This window comes from Nannobrachium achirus (genome assembly GCF_963921795.1).
Source record: "Nannobrachium achirus genome assembly, chromosome: 17".
Lineage (NCBI taxonomy): Eukaryota > Metazoa > Chordata > Actinopteri > Myctophiformes > Myctophidae > Nannobrachium > Nannobrachium achirus.
Genome location: NC_137824.1, coordinates 62407793 through 62433156, shown reverse-complemented (window position 1 = coordinate 62433156; position 25364 = coordinate 62407793). Strand labels below are relative to the sequence as shown.

The 25364-nt window shown below is 41.3% G+C and overlaps 1 protein-coding gene across 1 annotated transcript in view; it reads right to left on the bottom strand.

Annotated features, from left to right (window-relative positions):
• The window catches only part of LOC308302595 (protein phosphatase Slingshot homolog 3), a gene marked incomplete at its 3' end in the record, with an annotated part of 47597 nt that extends 24354 nt beyond the window's left edge, over positions 1 to 23243 (bottom strand). Inside the window, exons 1-6 of the mRNA XM_080746851.1 lie at positions 23132 to 23243; positions 17693 to 18038; positions 12703 to 12740; positions 6756 to 6948; positions 3644 to 3759; positions 1884 to 1952 (exon numbers count right to left, since the gene is read on the bottom strand). Coding sequence (XP_080602977.1) covers positions 1884 to 1952; positions 3644 to 3759; positions 6756 to 6948; positions 12703 to 12740; positions 17693 to 17740 — 464 coding nt within the window. The 5' untranslated portion in view covers positions 17741 to 18038; positions 23132 to 23243. The remainder of the gene's footprint in view (positions 1 to 1883; positions 1953 to 3643; positions 3760 to 6755; positions 6949 to 12702; positions 12741 to 17692; positions 18039 to 23131) is intronic.
• Positions 23244 to 25364: the final 2121 nt, after the last annotated feature.

The window sequence follows — 25364 nt, the reverse complement described above, 5'->3', positions numbered from 1 at the left end:
AGCTATTAATCGTTTTACTCTGACATCACTGTGTGAATGTGTGAATGTGAAATACATTGTAAAGCCCCATACAGTATAAATGCAGTGCATTTTCTATTCAACCAATACAGAGTCTTTGTTCGGATGGAGAGGGGGTGAGCGTGGGAGCGATAATTTATGTTGACCGCATTTAATGCAAAATAACATCAACGGTAAAATAATAGTGTGCTGGGAACTGTTATATTTTATCTGTTTTGTGAAGAATTAAATGGTCAAAGGTGATGCCTGCTGTGGACCTGAATTATTTTGTGTGCGTGTCATATACAAGTGTCTACTCTCTCACGTTTAGCTCCTCACAGCTCTTTTTGAATGGCCCGCAATAATCACTTAACTCATTTCCTGCGATCCCCGTCGAAACCAGAGATTTCCCGCTGTACCACTCTGCGATGCCCGTCGATCCCGGAAATGTAATTAGCTTTAATCATTATGAAACGATTAAAAGTATGGTCGCTGTATATAGCCGCTTCAGAGACTAACTGTATCCGGTCGTATTTCCTGTTTGGACCGGATCTAGGTTTCCATATCCGGTCTGACGTCCAGTCGCAGCTGCATTCGCATAGCTTTTCATTGTAAACAAGTGAGCTGACTGCATGGCCATAGAATGGTATTTTCTCACGCGTTTTTTTATTTATTTTGTAGCAGTTTGATTCTTTTACCCGCCTGGCAAATGATCTGCGCACATATCGTCTGCTATGTGCGCGAACGTGTCCACGTGTTACCATAGCGCACAGCTGGCTTTTCCAATGTTTTTTTATGTAAACACTGGCGGATAAGCAGGGATACAGCGTGGCAATGGATATGTCTATTTCAATGGGTTTTTTTTATTCGAAAGCTGTCACCGAGTCTACACGTCTACAGATTGTGCACGATGCGTGCGCGTGCCGACGTTAAAAGGTAAGGACAATTTGGCAGCTGCTTACTACAGCTATGTTTAAAATGGCAGAGAAATTGTTAACATAATGTGAGGTTTTTCCAAACAAGCAGGATTGTAGGATTGAAGAACTGCTAACATAACAGAGTTCATTATTAAAGTACAGTGTTGACTACATTCATACTATGGATTAATATGAAGACACCAAAGGTATCATTTAACCATCAGTGTAAAATAAACCTCAGTAAATGGAACCAGATGTATGGGTCTTACCCGTCTCCATCCAGATAAGACCTGTGTGTCACTCCATATGGTGTATGCCGGTATGGGTACTGTATATAGGGTTGATGTATGGGTCAGTCTTACCCGTCTCCGTCCAGGTAAACCTGTGTGTCGCTCCATATGGTGTAAGGGTGTATAGGTGAGGTATGGGTTATGGTTATGGTATGGGTATATGGGTGTATAGGTGAGGTATGGGTTATGGTTATGGTATGGGTATATGGGTGTATAGGTGAGGTATGGGTTATGGTTATGGTATGGGTATATGGGTGTATAGGTGAGGTATGGGTTATGGTTATGGTATGGGTATATGGGTGTATAGGTGAGGTATGGGTTATGGTTATGGTATGGGTATATGGGTGTATAGGTGAGGTATGGGTTATGGTTATGGTATGGGTATATGGGTGTATAGGTGAGGTATGGGTTATGGTTATGGTATGGGTATATGGGTGTATAGGTGAGGTATGGGTTATGGTTATGGTATGGGTATATGGGTGTATAGGTGAGGTATGGGTTATGGTTATGGTATGGGTATATGGGTGTATAGGGTATGGGTTATGGTTATGGTATGGGTATATGGGTGTATAGGTGAGGTATGGGTTATGGTTATGGTATGGGTATATGGGTGTATAGGTGAGGTATGGGTTATGGTTATGGTATGGGTATATGGGTGTATAGGTATACTGTATCTTACCCGTCTCCGTCCAGGTAGACCTGTGTATCGCTCCAGATGGGAACAACCAGACCGATGGTGCACTCATCACTGAGGAGAAAACACATACATAATACTGATCAATACATCTGATCACTACATCTGATCAGTGATCAATATATCTGATAACAACCAGACCGATGGTGCACTCATCACTGAGGAGAAAACATACATATACTGATCATTTTTAATGTCTGCGGAATCAAGAATTGTTCTCCGCAGAATTCCACAGAATCAGGATTGTTCTCCGCGGAATCAAGACTTTTTCTCTGCGGATTCCTGGGGGGACGACACATAGGTGTATAGATAGGTAGTAGTGATGCGCGGGCCGACCCGGTGCCCGCGGCGCCCGCCAACAAGGTTTCAGACTCAATTGGCGGGCAGCGGGCGGGCGGGTTATCACCACTCTCATGTGCAAAAAATAAATAAGAATAATCACCTGTTCTTATTTGCCTTTTATTCTTAATAAGAGTAGGCCTATAAGAATAAGAATACAACGTTTGAATACGAGCATGACGAGCGAGCGAGTTTTAAAATGCGCCAGAGAGGAGCGAGGTTTCTCCTCCGCTCCTTGGTGCGAGGACCGTCCCAATTCCGCTCCTGTTGGGGCCGCAAACCACATTTTGCCAACATTTGCGGAGATGCCAGAGAAGAATGCACAAACAATTCAACGCGTGTCGCTGATCAGGATTTCAATTAAATGTCTCTGACTGTCATTCACACAAGTCCGTCTATAAATAGGCCTCTGCCTACTTTGTGTCGGTTAAGTTGCAGCCAGTCAACGGATATTTGAAACACAACTTTCGCAAGTGAGACAGATCTTTTGACTGATGAACCACGCTCACCTCGAGTCGCTTCCATCTCTCCAATCTGGTGATTAATCAATAACCAACAGGATTTAATATTGTCTGTCTGTTGCTGTCTGTTTAAAGTGCAAGGCGCTGTATAAATATGATTGACATAAAACCTGAAACGCCATTCTTACCCCGACGATGCCCCCACGATTTAGAGAGAATGAATGTCTTTTAGGCTAAATCCCAATTTGAACAACACGTTTGTTTATTTAGCCCATGACAATATTGTGCTAGGCTATTGTAAACCTTTCTGTAAAGCGACTTTGGGTACTTAGAAGAGCCGTATATAAAGATGAGCTATTGTTGAGATGATATACCACGTTTTTTTTAATGCAGGTTGCGGGGCGGGCGGCTTCGTTGATTTGTAGATTGTTCTGCGGCACGGGCGGGCGGGTTACGTTCCGTGCGGGCTGTGGGTCATGCGGGTTATGAAAAAAACCTGACCCACACATCACTAATAGGTAGGTAGGTAAGAGGTACCTATCAGATGAAGGGAAGTCCATCCCTAACAGAATGCTCTCCATCTTGTTGTTCAGTGTTAGGGTTAGTATTAAGGTGTATAGATAGATACAGTAGGTAGGTAGATAGGTAGGTGTATAACAGGTACCTCTCAGTAGAAGAGAAGGCCATCCCTAACAGAATGGTTTAGTGGTAGTGTTAGGGGTGTATGTAGGGTGTATAGTGGTAGTGTTATGGGTTAGGTACAGGGTACAGGGTACAGGGTGGTACAGGGTGGTAATGGTTACCTCTCAGATGAAGTAAAGTCCATCCCTAACAGGATGCTCTCCATCTTGTTGCTCAGCATTAGGGGTAGGGTTAAAGGTGTATGTAGGGGTGTATAGGTGTATAGGGGTAGGTGTAGGGGTGTATAGGGTATATAACAGGTACCTCTCAGTAGAAGTGAAGTCCATCCCTAACAGAATGCTCTCCATCTTGTTACTGAGCGTCGACACAACGATCAGATATCTGACCCTGGACGGGTTGACCGACTCCAGCTGCACCGCCTGTAGGGGGCGGTAGAGACACAACAACATATTGGATCAGTGGTCTGGGGACCCCCCATCAAAACAGAAGATCTACAAGCACACAACGCCTCTAGTTTAGTACATTTTATAGATGATAAATACAAAACGGTTTTGGACATTCAAGGTTTCCACCTGACAACGACGATATGCTATAAATATAAGGTGCTGGGAGTGAAAATTATAATGTAGGGGTGCCTCAGATTAAAACAATATATATTTATGGGGTGCCCTGAGACAAAAAGGTTTGGGAACCCCTGATCTAAGTCAATTTAAATGAAGTCCTCTGCTCTCCTCACATACATACAGTATGTACACTTCATGTCTAAAAGGTTGCAGACTGTAAAATAGTTCCTTTTGATGAATAAATATGTAATCAGGAAAACCAAGCATAACTGAACATGTAGGGCTGAAAATACATCGTTACCACACAGATCCCTTTACATACATGATAGAATAGCATTTGTCAATTCTTAAGTTCATATTCAATAATATTTGTGTATGTATTGTGGTGTGTACAGTGAACTCATGGTGTCTTTATAGGAGAAGTGCATCATGCCAGGGGGCGTGGCAGACTGACGGTCAGCGACCTTTTTGACGCCAGGTGCCATGTTTACATGTTCTTCATATTCAGTGTTTCATATCAACATTAACTTTAATTATGATTTCACATCAGATTTTGATCGTCCATAGGCTACACATAACAACCTTTATATTGGTATTTCTTTAGAAATATGTTCTTCCATCAGGCTGTAATGATCATCAGATCAATAACCCACCATAATAACCCACCATAATAACCTCCCAGACTCCCCCAGTCAGAGTGAGGAGTGTGAATGATTGTGTGCAGGATGTTACTGATGTTGATGATGAAGATGTGAGTGGAATTCATTTAACAGACCCAACCTTTTTATATATATTTATTTTCAAAAGAAAAGATCCTCTCACACACTCATACCAGTGTGCCAGTCATCAGCCTCCCCTGTGCCAGTATTAGCACCGTACCAAAGATTGCCCTGCCCTGCTTTAGAGATTGCTTGCTTGAGTGCTGGAGATTTTTATTTGTCATATTACTTAATTCTATTGCAAGTTTAGCTTCCGTTAATTGTTTTAATATAGCGTGTGTGTGTGTGAGTACTTCCCACAGATCATAACCTCCCAAGGAGAGTTTGAAAATATGACCAAAGATGAAAAACTCCCATACCTGCTGAGTGAAGTAAAACAATGTGCAAACACAGCAGCAAGATTGGTGAGCTGCTGTGATAGGAGAAGGATATCAAATGGAACCCAACCACCTTAAAAACCTGCTCTGCCTGCACGTTACCGTGATGCATGAAAACTGTTTTCACCTGTACATATTTTGTTCTGATTGTATTGTATTGTATTGTGTACACTTCTGCTTTGGCAATGTAAACGTATGTTTTCTCATGCCAATAAAGCCCTTTGAATTGAATTGAAATTGTGTGTGCCTGTGCATGTGCTCACCAGTCTGATGCTCTCCTGTGTGTGTGTTAGGGCATTCACGAATAGTGATTTTTAGAATTCGAATTATTCGACCTCAAAGTATTCGAATATTCGGAATTCGACGGGTATTTTTGTAATCTAATAAATCATTAAAACGCTCCTTTGCGAGCCTTAAAAACAACCAGCAATTAACGGGTTAACCTCTGTTCATGAAATAACAGCCATCGATTGGCTGTGAGAGGTTTTCACTGGTGGATGCAGAACTCAAGCAGCAGAGAGAGAACGGACCCTTTGAAACAGACCTACAATGCACAATGCGTCGCGGATAGACGCGTTGTGAGCTTGTACATCTGCTATTTTTGACACGCTGCACTGTCTTACGACTGAACATAGCATAAACATGCTGATGAAACTTGCGACGAAAAACGAGTTCATTTTACTAGGAAAACTCCGAAAATAACTGTTCAAGCCTATCCTATCTATCTTCAACAACCACATTTATACTGTCCATCCTTGTTCGTTACAAGCAGTGTTGTAGGCTATTGTGAATTGTTTAGCCTCGGGATCCAGGCATTATAGTGATTGTTTGATGGGATGAACGCTATGTTAATGACTTCACACGCATGTCGTTGACACCTCCGCTACTTAGCAGGCCATTAATATGTACCGAGACTCATTCCAATGTTAATGAAGGCTGGTGTGACTCGAGTCTCGACCAGTACAACAGACAAGGCTAAGATGGGTTATGATTACATTACATCACATGCTATAGTATAGAAGTATACAGTATGTAACACAAGCTTTACAAGATCATCAATTCCACTCCAATCCGTGTCGCGAAACTCTCGACCCGTTATCATAAATAAAACGGCGGACGCTTGTACCTTTATGGTTTAAAGAGGAGATACATTTGAATATGAAGCATGACATCAACGTGGTTGCGGTGAAGCGCGGTCCGAAAGAGCTACTGTAAAGAGAAGGGTGTCCTCTAAACTGGATATACTCGGCAAGAGGAACGTAACTCAGCAGCAATAAAGTAAAGTAGCCTAAATAATTACACACTTTTGTCAGCAACGAGCAGAGCTTGCTTGTTCTGGAGAGCCCCTCCCCTCCCCTCCTACACTGAGTGACTGTCATCTATAGTGACGGGCCAGCAGTGTATGTCGGCAGTCGGCACATCAATCACATAAGCTAGCCACTACAGTGTGGTTGGATTTGACAACAATCAAACATGAATGGATTAGGAGAAATACTAACACCAGAGCTCACAGCTGCATGTCTACTGTAGAAATATTGTTTGTCACGAAAAAGAAAAAAAAACAAAAAAACGAAAATAATATTAAAATTAATTTCGGCGATTTTTCGAATAGTGTTTATAGTAATCGAATAGTGTTTTGATATTCGAATATTCGAATATTCGAATATTCGGTGAATGCCCTAGTGTGTGTGTGTGTGTGTGTGTGTGTGTGTGTGTGTGTGTGTGTGTGTGTGTGTGTGTGTGTGTGTGCGCTCACCAGTCTGATGCTCTCCTGTGGTCGTAGCAGTGACACCATGGCGTGCACGTGTCTGTGGCGCGTGTTACAAGCCCCGCCCTCCTGCTTCAGGGCAGAGTCCTGATTGGCCGAGGCCGTGTCCTCGCCTGACTCCTCCTCCCTCTCATTGTCTTCCAGCAGAAGCACCGCCCCTTTTACCAGAGCAAAACTCTCTCTGTGCACACACACACACACACACACACACACACACACACACACACACACACACACACACACACACACACACACACACACACACACACACACACACACACACACACACACACACACACACACACACACACACACACACACACACACACACACACACACACACACACACACACACAGAAAAAGCCTGGTCATGATATGAGGCGGAGAGGGCCTTGTGAATTTCCCCAGAAGTTGTCTTTCTTTCAGAGTGCAGTTCCTGCAAACGTATTCCCTGCTGTAAGATAATCTGTTCTACGTCCCACTCCTTCGGTTGCACTCGTAATAAACCTTATCCTAACAAAAACATGGATTCTGACAAAGTTCCACCTGTTAAGAGTGAGTTAAGAGCTACAATCTATTAAGGTTTGTTTCACTGGGGGGATGTAAACAGACCTGCACTGCGTGACGTAACTTCCACCACATTCCAGCACTTCTGTTAAGACAACACACAGCGCAGGGTGCTGCTGACCCCTGACCTCTCTTCAGCCTGTCAGGGTTCACACTAAGGTCAGGCAAGTACAGGTCATGTTCTACTTGCCCAAAGGTCATGCCCACTTGCCCAAAAAGGAAATAGGTACAAGTTGCACTTGTTTAACAAATTATTATTAAATCCAATCCATCCATCCATCTTCAACCGCTTATGCGGAATCGGGTCACGGGGGTGACAGTTCCAACTGAGACCTCCAGATTTCCTTATCCTGAGCAACTTCCTCCACTCCCTCAGGGAGAATACCGACTGCTCCTCTAAATCAGTGGTTCTCAACCTTTTCAGGCCGTGACCCCCAAAATAATCCTATTTAAACTGGGGACCCCCCATCCTGACGAGCACTAAGAGTTGAGGCATTACATTTTCTATAACACGCTTCTATGGTGAAGCGCGAGGCGTTGTGAGCATGTAGATCTGCTATTTTCACAATTTCTGCCTCTAATATTTGACAATTTGGCCAATGTTTAATTTGTCATTTTAGAGGTATTAAAAAGTCCTTAAATTGTCACTTCAGAAATGTGCAGATACCATCTATACACTTAAACTTTATGTTGGTTTGTTTACTGTTGAGTGAGAAAACAATGTTGCACATTAAGCCAATCATCTGGGGATCCCCCAAAATAATTTGGGGACCCCCCTGGGGGTCCCGACCCACAGGTTGAGAACCACTGCTCTAAATACATCTCAACCCTATCCCTGTCTGTCGATGGTCATAGACTGATCTGACGCATTGCAAAAGTAAGAATCAACGTTTTTTTCCACCTCATGTGAATTCATTAACTCATCCCTGCCCATGCAGCTCTGACTGATTCATATTTAGTTCTGTTGGTCCATCATCATTTACAAAGCCCCCCCCCCCCCCCCCCCCCCCATCATCATTTACAAAGCCCCCCCCCCCTCTGGATTCTCAGCAACACCACACTGTAACCCTGCCCTTCCCTCAATGACCACACATGAAGCTAGATAGCATTTTTTAGGTTTTACAAGTTTTTTTTATTGATTAGGTGCGTGGTCTACCTATGTTATTATTTGTCTAGATTGATATTCCTATGCATTTGTTGTATTGTTGTTGATGTATTATCTTGCTTATTATAGTGATGTATTAACCTGCTTATTGTAAGTCACTTTGGATTAAAAAGCATCTGCTAAATGCCTAAAGTGTAAACAGTGAGGAGTGCATTCCACAGGGAGGGGGGTGGGGGTCTGTGGTCCTGGTGACCTCTAGGAGGCTGAGAGGTCACCAGACCTGAGGAGGAGAGGAGAGGTCATGATGGAGGAGGAGTCCATCATCAATCTGGGAACGCTTCATCAAAGAAAGGGTGACAGCCACTCGGTATGTCTCTGCGTAGCCATCATTGACTCTGTCTCTGCGTAGCCATCATTGACTCTGTCTCTGCGTAGCCATCATTGACTCTGTCTCTGCGTAGCCATCATTGACTCTGTCTCTGCGTAGCCATCATTGACTCTGTCTCTGCGTAGCCATCATTGACTCTGTCTCTGCGTAGCCATCATTGACTCTGTCTCTGTGTAGCCATCATTGACTCTGTCTCTGCGTAGCCATCATTGACTCTGTCTCTGTGTAGCCATCATTGACTCTGTCTCTGCGTAGCCATCATTGACTCTGTCTCTGCGTAGCCATCATTGACTCTGTCTCTGCGTAGCCATCATTGACTCTGTCTCTGCGTAGCCATCATTGACTCTGTCTCTGCGTAGCCATCATTGACTCTGTCTCTGCGTAGCCATCATTGACTCTGTCTCTGTGTAGCCATCATTGACTCTGTCTCTGCGTAGCCATCATTGACTCTGTCTCTGTGTAGCCATCATTGACTCTGTCTCTGTGTAGCCATCATTGACTCTGTCTCTGCGTAGCCATCATTGACTCTGTCTCTGCGTAGCCATCATTGACTCTGTCTCTGCGTAGCCATCATTGACTCTGTCTCTGTGTAGCCATCATTGACTCTGTCTCTGTGTAGCCATCATTGACTCTGTCTCTGCGTAGCCATCATTGACTCTGTCTCTGCGTAGCCATCATTGACTCTGTCTCTGCGTAGCCATCATTGACTCTGTCTCTGTGTAGCCATCATTGACTCTGTCTCTGCGTAGCCATCATTGACTCTGTCTCTGTGTAGCCATCATTGACTCTGTCTCTGCGTAGCCATCATTGACTCTGTCTCTGCGTAGCCATCATTGACTCTGTCTCTGCGTAGCCATCATTGACTCTGTCTCTGCGTAGCCATCATTGACTCTGTCTCTGATATTGGGCTGTTATAGAAACTGATGCACTTTGTTCTACAGACTGATGTCAGGTCAGTTTCCACTCGTCTTCTTATCCTACATCAAAGCTGAACAGCTGTGTTTCATCCATGCCTCCATCCTTATCCCTCCTAAACTTCTTTGCCTTTTTTTACCATTTTAGAATACTTCAAATATCCAATCTACATCGACACGGTGTGAGAAAAAAAACTACCAGCGACCGTAATCTTTTTCCTGCAACTCTGGATAAACAACAAGTCAACAGTGTGTTAATGATCAGACCTGGAACACTGATTCTGAAGAAGATTCTTTAACTACCAACTACTGTATGAACAACAGCCAACACACAAGCTGGAACCTGTCTGTGTCTGTCTGTGTCTGTGTGTCTCACACACACACACACACACACACACACACACACACACACACACACACACACACACACACACACACACACACACACACACACACACACACACACACACACACACACACACACACACACACACACACACAGAGAAACCACTAACAGGCTATGTTTTCCTGGTTCATTATGAGCGTACTTAGAGAGGTAGGATTTGACGCAATGCTTTTCAAACTGTAACATTTCAAGGTCTCTTCCCTTTCCTGTCTAATAGTGACTGTTTATATTTGTTATGTACCGTATTATATTTGTATGCTGAAGGTAAAGAACTACAGATAATAAATATTGTTCATGAACTCAGCAGACACTTTTGGATTCCAGTCAGTGGTGAAAGTGGTTTGAAATTCTTGCCGGAACTGTCATAAACTGGAAAAAAAATTGGGAGGCTCTAATCCCCCAAAACCCCTGAAATGCATAGAAAACTGCATTTTGGGAGGCCCACCTGCTGCCCTTCTATAATAAGCCTCTTCATATTGTTCATTGTTCCATACAGAAGGGTAAGCATATATATATATTATTATTATATTATTATATATATTATTATTAATATACAGTACTATATAATATACTATATAGTACTGTATTTAAGTACAGGTTTTAAGTATAGCCTAGCCTACTTTACTGGAGTATTTCCAATACTTTTAATTCTACTCCACTACATCTCCCATTCCCAGATGCAGAATTGAATCATTTTGGTCTATTCTGCATTTATGGCCGCATGCAGGCACAGACACGAGTCCTCCTAGAGATGGGATTTATGTCTCTTTGAAGTGAGCCGGATCTCTGGGATCCGTTCCTTTCAAAGAGCCGTTCAAAAGACGTAGGCCTACATTTTGATACCAATACTTTTTTTTTTACTTCTACTCAAGTACATTAACATTCCAAACTTCTACTTGATTGCAGTATTGATATTTCTACTTAAGTAAAGAAATTGAGTACTTTTTCACCACTGTTCATTAGAAAGGAACGGCTCCCTACTGTGAACCGAATCATATCGTTCATTTCAAAGAGCCGTTCAAAAGACTCGATTCGTTCTCGAACGTCTCACCTCTACCCGCTCCGTGTCAAACAAACACTGAAACGCAAACAGACTGGATCACACTGACCTACACAAACCCACGGGAATAATTTAGAAGCACTTTATCAGAAAATATAACTAGTAACACTTGTGTAGCCTACTGTATGTTAATATGACTTTAGTATAGGCTATTGTTTTCTTCCTGGACGTGCGTTTGTGGCTGGCTATTTAACATGGGATTTTGACAGCTGGCTTCTCCTCGTCTTAACGGAACTCCGTTCCGGCCCCAAATGTTTTAACGGAACGGGGGTTCCGGCCGTTCCGGCTCACTTTCACCACTGATTCCAGTTTGTATGATGAGCAGTGAGCACATGTCTCAACTCCCTGGGTGACCTGCAGAGATCAGCACCTGGTCATTACAACCAAACACAACATTGATTCTGATTCTGTACAGGTCTTTAGCAGAACGATGCAGGACATATTTAACACCTGCTCTAATGAAAATGGTACTAAACACTCCTGCTCTTTCACAACTTGATTACAGCCAAATAATTATGGTTGAAGGCCACAAAGAAAGATTTAATCAAACTCCAATTAGTGCAGAACAAGGCAGCACAACTTGCTCTCCAGTGTCCATTCAGAACTAACATCAACACCATGCATTTAGATTTACAAGATAAAATGACTGCTGCACTGCTGCTCTCAACATGGAAGGTTTTACGATCTAAAAGCCCATCATTCATCATTCAGGTACATTCAACTCTAACACATTTAGAGTCATACTGTATACATATGGTACATATGCCACCAGACAGGCAACAACACAGGGCCGGTTTTCACTTCCAAAACCACAAACAAATGATTTAAAGCACACAGAAGAATACAGAGAAATGGAAACATGGAAACAACAAAATACTTTGCCACTAAAGGTGTGCCGATTGATTGGTGAGTGATCGCGATCAGCCGATAATGCCTCGATCGGCTAGATCAGCTGTTTTCACAATATGTATCTGTGGGACTGAATGTAACTTCAGCTTCAACTCCTACAAGTTGAATTGGATACTAAAGGACCTCAGCCTGCAATCTCCTAATGTTTATACTTAAAATACAATGTTTTGTAAGAAGAATCATTAAATATATAAATGCTGCTACAGTAACACAATAAATAGAAATAAATGTGGATTTGAAGCTGTGATCGGGAATATCGGTATTGGCCGATACTGATTCCAGTTGATCGGTGATCGGTATCAGCTCCAAAAATCGCAATCAGAGCATCTCTATTTGCCACTTTTAATGACCAAACTGACACAGACATCCCAAAGAAACACCTGGGAAAATATCAGTTGTAGGGTGTAATGGAATGTTTTAGTTTTATATGCATTAATAAAATGCTTTTGTATTATGGATTAAATGTTTAATGTACGTTTCAAATGTATGTAATGTAGGAAGGAAGACCATCTGTGGTTTAGGTTTAGGTTTAGGTTTAGGTTTAGGGAACAGATAACGGTGATCCTAACAAATTAACATTCTTTACCTTTTCTGAAGTCTTCCTCTGCTTCGAATGTTCTCATCCTAAAAACACAACAAATAAAAACACAAAAGCTCATCAGCACTGAACCAATCAAAACACAGCATTTCATCCAATGTCAACATTATCCTCATATAATTGGTCCTCATAAATGCTCATTACATGATGTCATAATGTCTTGTGTGTGTCTGACTCTGACACAGTGACATCATCCATGTGGAATCCATGCATGCTGATAGAAAGTGCTTTGGGCCGTGGTGGTAGAGCGGCCTGGATACCTAGGCTCTAGTGTAGCCTGACAGTGACACAGGTTCAAGTCCCATTCCCTACCATCTTTACTGCATGTCTCTGCCTGTCTGTCTGTCCCTGTTTCATGTCTGTCTGTCTGTCTTTGACCTATAAATAAAGACCCCAAAATAATATCTAAAAAAGAAAAAGAAGAAACTACATCTTTTCACTTCCAAGAGAGTTGGCGTTCTGAAATTGAAGGCGTTAACGTTTTATTAAAAAATAACAAAAGGTTTAAAAACGTTAAACCCTCCTCTGAGACACAGAGTGAGTAGACAGGTTTCTGAACTGTCCACATCCCTCAGTAAACAGAAATGGATTGATATTATAAACATTCATCTATTAAAACATTAAAACAGAAAAGGAGTGATATAATAATTAGTGAGTTTCTCATTCAACATCATGAACTGATATATTATCATGTTAAAAATTAACATTAAAACAGAAACAGAGAGATATTAGTAAGTTCTCCATGAACCAACAGAATGTTATCATGTCAAACATTAACATTAAAACAGAAACAGACAGATATTATAATGAGTTCTTATTCAACACCATGAATGAACCAACAGAATGTTATCATGTCAAAGACACTTCACTTCCTCTTCCTGTTGGAACACGAGACCATGTTGTTGTGAAACTGGACCTTTATAAACATGACACCACTATGAGAGAGAGACCTTTACTACTGGTAGAGAGAGAGAGAGAGAGAGAGAGAGAGACCTTTACTACTAGAGAGAGAGAGAGAGAGAGAGAGAGAGAGAGAGAGAGAGAGAGAGAGAGAGAGACTCTACTACTATAGAGAGAGAGACCTTGGTATTTAAACACTACACCACACTATGAGAGAGAGACCTTTACTACTACTAGAGAGAGAGAGAGAGAGAGAGAGACAGAGAGTAAGAGAGAGAGTGGGGGGGCAGGGCCGCAGGTTGGACAATATTTACTGAAGATGACCATAAAAGGACTGTGAGGGAGGAGTTTACTTACAAGACAAGACAAGACAAGACAAGACAAGACAAGACACACGAGACACCAGATATAGTGACTTAACTGACATGTCCTCACATGTTCTCACAGAGAGACAGAGAGAGACCTTTACTACTAGTAGAGAGAGAGACATGTCCTCACAAAGAGAGGGAGAGACATGTCCTCACATGTCCTCACAGAGAGAGAAACATTTAAATCACCATTAAGTTCTAAAGAAAGAACGGGTCTCTGCAAGTCAATCTTAACCAATCAAGATGAAATATGACAAACATGAACAGGTTTGTCTTGATCACATGACTGTGTAAAGGTTTGTTTGATGTTTGATCAACATTTGTAGCAATAATCTATAACATAGCAGCCTCCTGGTGGCGCTATAATAGACCAATGTGAAAATAATCTATAACATAGCAGCCTCCTGGTGGCGCTATAATAGACCAATGTGAAAATAATCTATAACATAGCAGCCTCCTGGTGGCGCTATAATAGACCAATGTGAAAATAATCTATAACATAGCAGCCTCCTGGTGGCGCTATAATAGACCAATGTGAAAATAATCTATAACATAGCAGCCTCCTGGTGGCGCTATAATAGACCAATGTGAAAATAATCTATAACATAGCAGCCTCCTGGTGGCGCTATAATAGACCAATGTGAAAATAATCTATAACATAGCAGCCTCCTGGTGGCGCTATAATAGACCAATGTGAAAATAATCTATAACATAGCAGCCTCCTGGTGGCACTATAATAGACCAAGGTGAAAATAATCTATAACATAGCAGCCTCCTGGTGGCGCTATAATAGACCAAGGTGAAAATAATCTATAACATAGCAGCCTCCTGGTGGCGCTATAATAGACCAATGTGAAAATAATCTATAACATAGCAGCCTCCTGGTGGCGCTATAATAGACCAATGTGAAAATAATCTATAACATAGCAGCCTCCTGGTGGCGCTATAATAGACCAATGTGAAAATAATCTATAACATAGCAGCCTCCTGGTGGCGCTATAATAGACCAATGTGAAAATAATCTATAACATAGCAGCCTCCTGGTGGCGCTATAATAGACCAATGTGAAAATAATCTATAACATAGCAGCCTCCTGGTGGCGCTATAATAGACCAATGTGAAAATAATCTATAACATAGCAGCCTCCTGGTGGCGCTATAATAGACCAATGTGAAAATAATCTATAACATAGCAGCCTCCTGGTGGCGCTATAATAGACCAAGGTGAAAATAATCTATAACATAGCAGCCTCCTGGTGGCGCTATAATAGACCAATGTGAAAATAATCTATAACATAGCAGCCTCCTGGTGGCGCTATAATAGACCAATGTGAAAATAATCTATAACATAGCAGCCTCCTGGTGGCGCTATAATAGACCAATGTGAAAATAATCTATAACATAGCAGCCTCCTGGTGGCGCTATAATAGACCAATGTGAAAATAATCTATAACATAGCAGCCTCCTGGTGGCGCTATAATAGACCAAGGTGAAAATAATCTATAACATAGCAGCCTCCTGGTGGCGCTATAATAGACCAATGTGAAAATAATCTATAACATAGCAGCCTCCTGGTGGCGCTATAATAGACCAATGTGAAAATAATCTATAACATAGCAGCCTCCTGGTGGCGCTATAATAGACCAATGTGAAAATAATCTATAACATAGCAGCCTCCTGGTGGCGCTATAATAGACCAATGTGAAAATAATCTATAACATAGCAGCCTCCTGGTGGCGCTATAATAGACCAATGTGAAAATAATCTATAACATAGCAGCCTCCTGGTGGCGCTATAATAGACCAATGTGAAAATAATCTATAACATAGCAGCCTCCTGGTGGCGCTATAATAGACCAAGGTGAAAATAATCTATAACATAGCAGCCTCCTGGTGGCGCTATAATAGACCAATGTGAAAATAATCTATAACATAGCAGCCTCCTGGTGGCGCTATAAGCAGCCTCCTGGTGGCGCTATAATAGACCAATGTGAAAATAATCTATAACATAGCAGCCTCCTGGTGGCGCTATAATAGACCAATGTGAAAATAATCTATAACATAGCAGCCTCCTGGTGGCGCTATAATAGACCAAGGTGAAAATAATCTATAACATAGCAGCCTCCTGGTGGCGCTATAATAGACCAATGTGAAAATAATCTATAACATAGCAGCCTCCTGGTGGCGCTATAATAGACCAATGTGAAAATAATCTATAACATAGCAGCCTCCTGGTGGCGCTATAATAGACCAATGTGAAAATAATCTATAACATAGCAGCCTCCTGGTGGCGCTATAATAGACCAATGTGAAAATAATCTATAACATAGCAGCCTCCTGGTGGCGCTATAATAGACCAAGGTGAAAATAATCTATAACATAGCAGCCTCCTGGTGGCGCTATAATAGACCAATGTGAAAATAATCTATAACATAGCAGCCTCCTGGTGGCGCTATAATAGACCAATGTGAAAATAATCTATAACATAGCAGCCTCCTGGTGGCGCTATAATAGACCAATGTGAAAATAATCTATAACATAGCAGCCTCCTGGTGGCGCTATAATAGACCAATGTGAAAATAATCTATAACATAGCAGCCTCCTGGTGGCGCTATAATAGACCAATGTGAAAATAATCTATAACATAGCAGCCTCCTGGTGGCGCTATAATAGACCAATGTGAAAATAATCTATAACATAGCAGCCTCCTGGTGGCGCTATAATAGACCAATGTGAAAATAATCTATAACATAGCAGCCTCCTGGTGGCGCTATAATAGACCAAGGTGAAAATAATCTATAACATAGCAGCCTCCTGGTGGCGCTATAATAGACCAATGTGAAAATAATCTATAACATAGCAGCCTCCTGGTGGCGCTATAATAGACCAATGTGAAAATAATCTATAACATAGCAGCCTCCTGGTGGCGCTATAATAGACCAAGGTGAAAATAATCTATAACATAGCAGCCTCCTGGTGGCGCTATAATAGACCAATGTGAAAATAATCTATAACATAGCAGCCTCCTGGTGGCGCTATAATAGACCAATGTGAAAAGGATGGCGTTTCTTCCTCAACCTAGTGTGAACGTGTGGCCAAAGTTTCACAACAATCGGACGCTGTGTTCATGATTTGAGGCATTTTGTCCAAAACGAGACAATCCTGCAAACTTTAGATGCCAATCTTAGTCAATCAGGATGGAATATGGAAAATCAGACAGATCACATCTCTATAAAGATACTGTGTACCGATTTGTGTGGTTTTTGGATACAATCTGTAGGAGTGATATACAAAACAGATTTGGGTCAGAGGTTCTGCTCTGGCATCCAGGGAGTGTGTGGTCAGTTTAATGTGGATTGGGCCAAAGGTGCCGGAGATTAGCTGATCACAGATGGACGGACAGACAGACAGACAGGGGCAAACCATAGTTCAGCATGAATACTGACGATCTACATGCTCACAACATCTACATGCTCACATCTACATGCTCACAACGCCTCGCGTTGTGAGCATGTAGATCTGCTATTTTCACAATGTTCGCCTCTTGCTTACTTAATATTTGACAGTTTGGCCAGTCCTGTCCAATATTCGACTATTCGAATACTTTGAGGTTGAATAATTCGAATACTAAAAATCACTATTTGTGAATGCCCTAGTGTGTGCGTGTGCGTGTGTGTGTGTGCGTGCGTGCGTGCGTGTGTGCAGTACTCACAGGAGCGTTGGTAATAGAAGGAGCTCGACGGAGAGTCAACAGAGCCATCACCTCACCTCCTGGTGATGATGGAGGAGGTGGAGGAGGGTGGAGGAGGGTTTGGACAGGCACACACACACACACACACACACACACACACACACACACACACACACACACACACACACACACACACACACACACACACACACACACACACACACACACACACACACACACACACACACACACACACACATACACAGCTCAGAGGATGTGGGTGGATGAGGGTTGGCAGCGTTGTAGATTCTCCTGCCAGCAGAAAGGTGGGTGTGTCAGCGTCAGCTCAGCCTGAGGTTATTTTATTCTGAAATGATTTGGAGAAATGATGACACATGATGATAAATGATTTGGAGAACAGAGACGACTAGACTCATAAATAATGATAAATACTTTGTAGAACATGCATTACTTAATAAATATTATAGGATAATAGAATATAAACAACAAAACAGTGTGATCTTTTCCCCCCGAAATGTAATATATTAATAATAATATTATTAATATATAATATTATATAATTAGTAAAGCAAATGATGTGAACATGCTCTCAGTCTCATCATTATCAGACCTAGATTGATCAACTCCTGGTTTATCCTGGTTTACCTGGTTTATTCTAAGAGAATATTTACAGGTTTGTACTAGTAGCAATAAGTATGAGGCCTTAAATGTCAAATAATCAAGAGTGTTTAAATCATGTCTGCTTTACATGACTTCAGACCATCTACCTACCTACCAACCTACCTACCAACCTACCAACCTATCTACCTACCTACCTACCTACCTACCTACCTACCAACCTACCTACCAACCTACCAACCTATCTATCTACCTACCTACCTACCTACCTACCTACCAACCTATCTATCTACCTACCTACCAACCTACCTACCAACCTATCTATCTACCTACCTACCTACCTACCTACCTACCAACCTACCTACCAACCTACCTACCTACCTACCTACCTACCAACCTACCTACCTACCTACCTACCTACCTACCTACCTACCTACCTACCTACCAACCTACCTACCTACCAACCTACCAACCAACCTACCTACCTACCTACCTACCTACCTACCTACCTACCTACCAACCTACCTACCTACCTACCTACCTACCTACCTACCTACCTACCTACCTACCTACCAACCTACCTACCAACCAACCTACCTCCCTACCTACCTACCTACCTACCTACCAACCTACCTACCTACCAACCTACCTACCTACCAACCTACCTACCAACCTATCTAAATATCTACCATCTAGCACAGTGGTTCCTTTACAGCAATGGTTCTCAACCTTTTCAGGCTGCGACCCCCAAAATAATCATATTTGAACTGTGGGGATCCCCCTACCCTGCACAACCACTTGGAATGGTAGGAGTTGGCTATACATTTAGTTTGACTCAATCTGTTCTATTGTGAAAATAGCAGATCTACATGCTCACAACGCCTCCTAACGCGAGGCATCTTGAGCATGTAGATCTGCTAGTTTCACAACTTCTGCCTCTAATATTTGACAATTTGACCAATGTTTGACCAGAGGTACTAAAAAGGTATTTAAAGTCCTTAAATTGTCACTTTAGCAATGTGCAGATACCATGTATACACTTCTACTGTATGTTGGTCTGTTTACTGTTGAGTGAGAAAACAATGTTAACATTTAGCTACATCTGGGGACCCCCCAAAATAAGGGGGTTGGGGGCCCAACCCACAGGTTGAGGACCATTGCTTTAGGGGTTCTAAATGGACCCTTACAGGTCTGTAACTCTGATCCTTTTCTACCAGAAGAACTTTGTTTCTAGATCCTTGGAACATTCATATCATGGTGCTTTCACACAACCAGCTGTGAACCGGCTTGTTTCCACCAGTTTTGAAATTATTTTATACTTTAGCTATTGGAAAAATAGCAGATATACAAGCTCACAGCACAGCACCAAGTGCTGCGCTACGAGCTTGTAGATCTGCTATTTTTGAAAGGTCGTGAAAATGTGTGCAAATATTTGAATATTTGTATTTTTAAAGTGAACATTTGAAACTAAATTCTGCCTCTGCCGGGGGTCCCTGGAACAAAATATTTTGAGATGGGGGTCCGTGGCCAAATACATATCATTTTGGGGGTCCTTCACATGAAAAGGTTTGAGAACCACTGACATAGTAGTCTCTCAAGAACAGACTAACTGAGCTCCAGTTGAAGTGAAAAGGACCTTTTCTTTGACGATGGCTGGCCAGATTGCTGACATAGAAACATAGGACAGGAGTTGACCCTAAGGGTTTCCCACCTGCCCTGGCAGGTAAATAAAACTTTCAGGGCAAGTGGAGTTTGATGTCAGGTTGCCTGACTGAACTAGTGCTGGTTTAAGAGGGAACACAACAACTGTACCTCTGAGACCTCTGTCTGTCAAAGTGTCCATTTAGAGGGGAAATTCATCCACCAAAGGCAGTTACAGTTTCAACTTCTTTTTGTATGATGATTTTTCACTTGCTTTTGCCACTGTTTTATATTGAACTGTACTTTTCTATGCTTTCTTTTAGCAAACTGTTAAGTATTCAATCAATCAATCAGAATCGTTGACAGCCCCATGCATCCAAACATAAAGAGGATAATTCAAGCTTTCAGTACAGCTGCTGTTGGTGAGTTTAATGTTGTTTAAAGCAGTAGTTCACTCCCAAAATTAGTTTTTTTTCTATTGATTACTCACGGCATGAAGACTTGAATTCAATAATATTTTTTTTTCTATTTGTCGCATTCCTAAGAGAAAAGAAAAATATTATAGTAAATTTACTCCCATTGATTCCGAATGGGGACCCGAATACCAGAATCAATGGGGGTACATTTATTGTCTTAGGGATACGTCCAAAACCAAAGAATATTATTGAACTCAAGTCTCCATGGCGTGAATAATCAATAGAAAAAAAATCATTTTGGGGTGACTACTCCTTTAATACAAACTTTCTGTCTGGATTAGAGTTCTCAAATTCAGCCCGACCCAGTTAGGGCCCAGTTAGGGCCCAGTTAGGGCCTAGTTAGGGCCCAGTTAGGGCCCAGTTAGGGCCTAGTTAGGGCCCAGTTAGGGCCCAGTTAGGGCCTAGTTAGGGCCTAGTTAGGGCCGGGCCTTAATTTTCAGGCCTGTTGAGAACTCTAGTTTGGATGTATGGGCTGCCAATGGTCGTCATCATCATCATCATGTCAGTGCTTTTCAAACAGTGGTCCGGGGACCACCAGTGGTCCTTGAGGGGGTTCCAGGGGGTCCCCAGCTAAATGATGTAGAGCTGGTAGCCAAATGGACCCTGATAGATCTTTAACTCTTGAGAGTGTAACATGAAACCAAATGGACCCTCAAGGGTTCTTGTAAAAACTCTCAAGTATTTACCAGAATTCTACACAATTAGAGAATACAGAATAAATGTTATTTTGAACAACATTTGTCTGTCATCTCTCCTATGGCACCAACATCAATACAACATGGAATTGTGGACAAAATCTCATCCAACGATAAAAAAATATTCCAGGTTTTGGGTCTGAGAGTCTAAATGTCATCAAACTGAGGTTCTGTGACTCAAATGATGAATAAATAAATGATGGACCTTGATGTGAAAACAGGTTGAAAACCACTGATTAAATGCAACAAGGTGGAAACAGCAACACCAGTCCAAACAACAACGAATAATACAACCACATGGTTCACTGTCCAACTGTAGCTTGGATCAACACTACAGTGTATCATGCATGTATTTAATACATTTTATATCTTCAACGATGACAAAATCTATTAAATAAATACATCTATAGTCTTGATCCAAGGGTATAATAGTCCAACAGTATGGACACACATCATGGAGTGAACATGAGTATATATTAATAATAATAATATGATGTAAAGGAATGCTGTGTCGTGTTGTGTGATGATATGATATATTTCATGTAGTCATGAAAAAGTCAGTTACTGTACTGACTACTGAGTCTATTTGAATATGACAGTTTGAGGCAACAGTAGCAAGAGCTGTAGACACACTCACACAGCACTGTTTTACACACACTTACTCACATTAATTGAATGTAATAGTTTTGTTTATAAAAGCCTCCTCATTGACCTCATATCACTTCATTAAAGAAAACACATTATTTGATAACCTTTCATCGTGCCCCTACTTATAATAATAAAGAAAAATAATGTTATGGTGCATGTGTGTGTATGCCATGTTATGTTGTTATTGTATATGAGTAAATGAACCAGTTTAAACATCATACTTTTTAATATAAAGATGTAAAGGTATGTGCATGTTATACTATAATGCTATCGTATGTGTGTGTGTGTGTGTGTGTGTGTGTGTGTGTGTGTGTGTGTGTGTGTGTGTGTGTGTGTGTGTGTGTGTGTGTGTGTGTGTGTGTGTGTATAATGTTGTGTGGTGATTGTGTCTGAGTATGTAATGATGTAATGTTGTGTTGTTATTGTAAGATGAGGAAATTAAACATATTGGTCAGTTTAAACATCATACTTGTTATTATAAATATGTAAAGGTATGTGCATAGTGTTCATGTTATAGCCTACTATAATGCTGTGGTATGTGTGTATATAATGTTGTGTTGTGATTGTGTCTGAGGAAATGAAACAGTTTAAACATCATGACCATACAATACTGGTTATTATAAAGATGTAAAGGTGTGTGTGTGTTATAATATAATGTTATGGTATATCATATAACATAGAAGCAGGGTACCACACATTACCGTATATGAGTATGTTATGTTGTGTTGTTGTTGTGAATGAGGAAATGAAACACTTTAAACATCATAAGGACTATTATAAAGATGTAAAGGTATGTGTATGTTATAATATAATGCTATGGTATGTGTGTATTTAATAATGTTGTGTTGTGATTGTGTCTGAGGAAATGAAACAGTTTAAACACAGAACCAGTTTAAACATCATGACAATACAATGCTGGTTATTATAAAGATGTACAGGTGTGTGTTATAATATAATGTTATAGTATATCATATAACATAGAAGCAGGGTACCACACATTACCGTATATGAGTATGTTATGTTGTGTTGTTGTTGTGAATGAGGAAATGAAACACTTTAAACATCTTAAGGACTATTATAAAGATGTAAAGGTATGTGTATGTTATAATATAATGCTATGGTATGTGTGTATTTAATAATGTTGTGTTGTGATTGTGTCTGAGGAAATGAAACAGTTTAAACATCATGACAATACAATGCTGGTTATTATAAAGATGTACAGGTGTGTGTATGTTATAATGTTATGGTATATCATATAGCATAGCAGGGTACCACACATATTACCGTATGAGTGTGTAATGTAATGTTGTGTTGTTGTTGTGAATGAGGAAATGAAACACTTTAAATCGTCGCTTTCTCACCTTCTCTTCTCTTCTCTTCTGTTCTCCTCAGAGCTTCACGTGGAACTGAAACACCTTCAGTCTGTTCTGTTTCTACCAGAGTTTACTCTAGAAAGGCTCTGATATCTTTATAAAGGTTTATAAAGGTTTATAAAGGTTAATAAATGTTTAATCTAAAGATAAACATCAAATTCTTCTGCTTCTCAGAAAACTACAAGAAACGCAGGAGACACTCCTCCTCTCTGCACATGCGCATTGCGCGGTGTCGCGTTTTTGACGCTGCAAGGGCTTCGAGTTCCTATTGGCTGTTCACTGCTCACATCCGGTCTAAAGCCCGCCTACTGTATCCGGTAGCTTCACGCACACAATACATGGAAGCACACAAACTGTTTCCGTATCCGCTTCTGTGAAAGGAACCGACGCCACGTTCACTCAAAGCCGTTTAAGGAAGGAGAGGATGGACCAGTGACGTCACGGACTTCTCCTATAGGTCCTCCTCGGCTGAGAAAAGTGAACATAATGACCATATAAGGAACACTGGAGTTCCTTAAAGGAACCGTCTGTGATTATTAACAAACATTGATGAGAGTAATTTATTTCCCTGTCAGTTCATTATTAGGCTATATTGCCAGATTGACTAGAATTATATTCTGAGTGACAATATGAGATAAAACACTGTTTATATATCTGTTTTATAAGGAATAACGCAATTTAACACAAAACATGTATCTCAACATAAATCTAATGCATTACACATGAAATGTAATTCATTTTAACTGTATATACTGTATATTACTATTACTATCCTCTTCTGGCACCTTTCAGTGTGGTTGAACTGTACAGTACTGTACTGTACTGTACTGTGCTGTGCTGTGCTGTGCTGTGCTGTGCTGTACTGTACTGTACTGTACTGTACAGTACAGTACAGTGCTGTGCTGTGCTGTGCTGTGCTGTGCTGTACTGTACAGTATGTGCTGTGCTGTACTGTACTGTACAGTGCAGTGCAGTGCTGTGCTGTGCTGTGCTGTGCTGTGCTGTGCTGTACTGTGCTGATATGACAACTGCTAATAAAGTAGTCAATACATCAAAAGCTTTCAATGAATTGATTGATTGATTGAAGAATTTATTAGAAGTTTGCAATAGAAAAAATCACACCCGTGTGAACTGAGCGGTGGTTCCCCCCCGTGTGTGTGTGTGTGTGTGTGTGTGTGTGTGTGTGTGTGTGTGTGTGTGTGTGTGTGGCCTGGACAACAGCGCCCCTCCCTTAACATGTGTGGTCAGAAAAGGTACTACACAGGCTTGAGGCTACATACAGACCCACCCACCCACATCTATACTATAATTTTGCGAATGTCTGAGTGAGTGAGGGAGTGTCTGTCTGTCTGTCTGTCTGTCTGTCTGTCTGTCTGTCTGTCTGTCTGAGTGAGTGAGTGAGTGAGTGTCTGTCTGTCTGTCTGTCTGTCTGTCTGTCTGTCTGTCTGTCTGTCTGTCTGTCTGTCTGTCTGTCTGTCTGTCTGTCTGTCTGTCTGAAACAGCGTTTCTCCTCAGTGGCTGGAGCAATTGATCTGAAATCGCATCACCATTAGCAGATGAACACACCTAACATAACTGTGAAGCCCGTTTGTCACTTTCACAAATCATATACTGTCTATTAGCATTTTTATGGTGTATCTATATCTATTTAGCCTACAGTACCTTTTGTGACCACACATGTTAAGGGAGGGGCGCTGTTGTTCAGGCCATGCACAATCACACACAAACCCACACACACACACACACACGGGGGGGGGGGGAGTGTGTGTGTGTGCAGGCGGGCGGGCGGGCGGGCGGAGGGGGGGGGGGGGTTCTGGCCCTGTTACAGATGTTGTCCAAAAATCATGCGTGTCTAGTTAATGAATTTTGATGTTCCCAGATCCAATTATTGTCCCATATATGTTTTTTTTAACCATCCGACAGAAACCATTCACCCCATTTTATGTTCGTCTTTGCAAAATGAATTGATTGATATGAAGATTTGCCATGGTTCCATCATGTTTAGTGCATTAAAACCCAAATAAACACAAAAAAAGTTAAAATTCGCCTAAACTGGATCACAACAACTCCTCCCCCATGCACCCTATTGATATATTTTTTCTAACATTTGCATTTTTACAATCTTCAAGATGTGTAGTAAACAAATGTTGATGTTCCCCACTTGAAATATTGACACATGTATGTTTATTCTGGCATAGTGTTTGCTATAGTGAATCTTTGC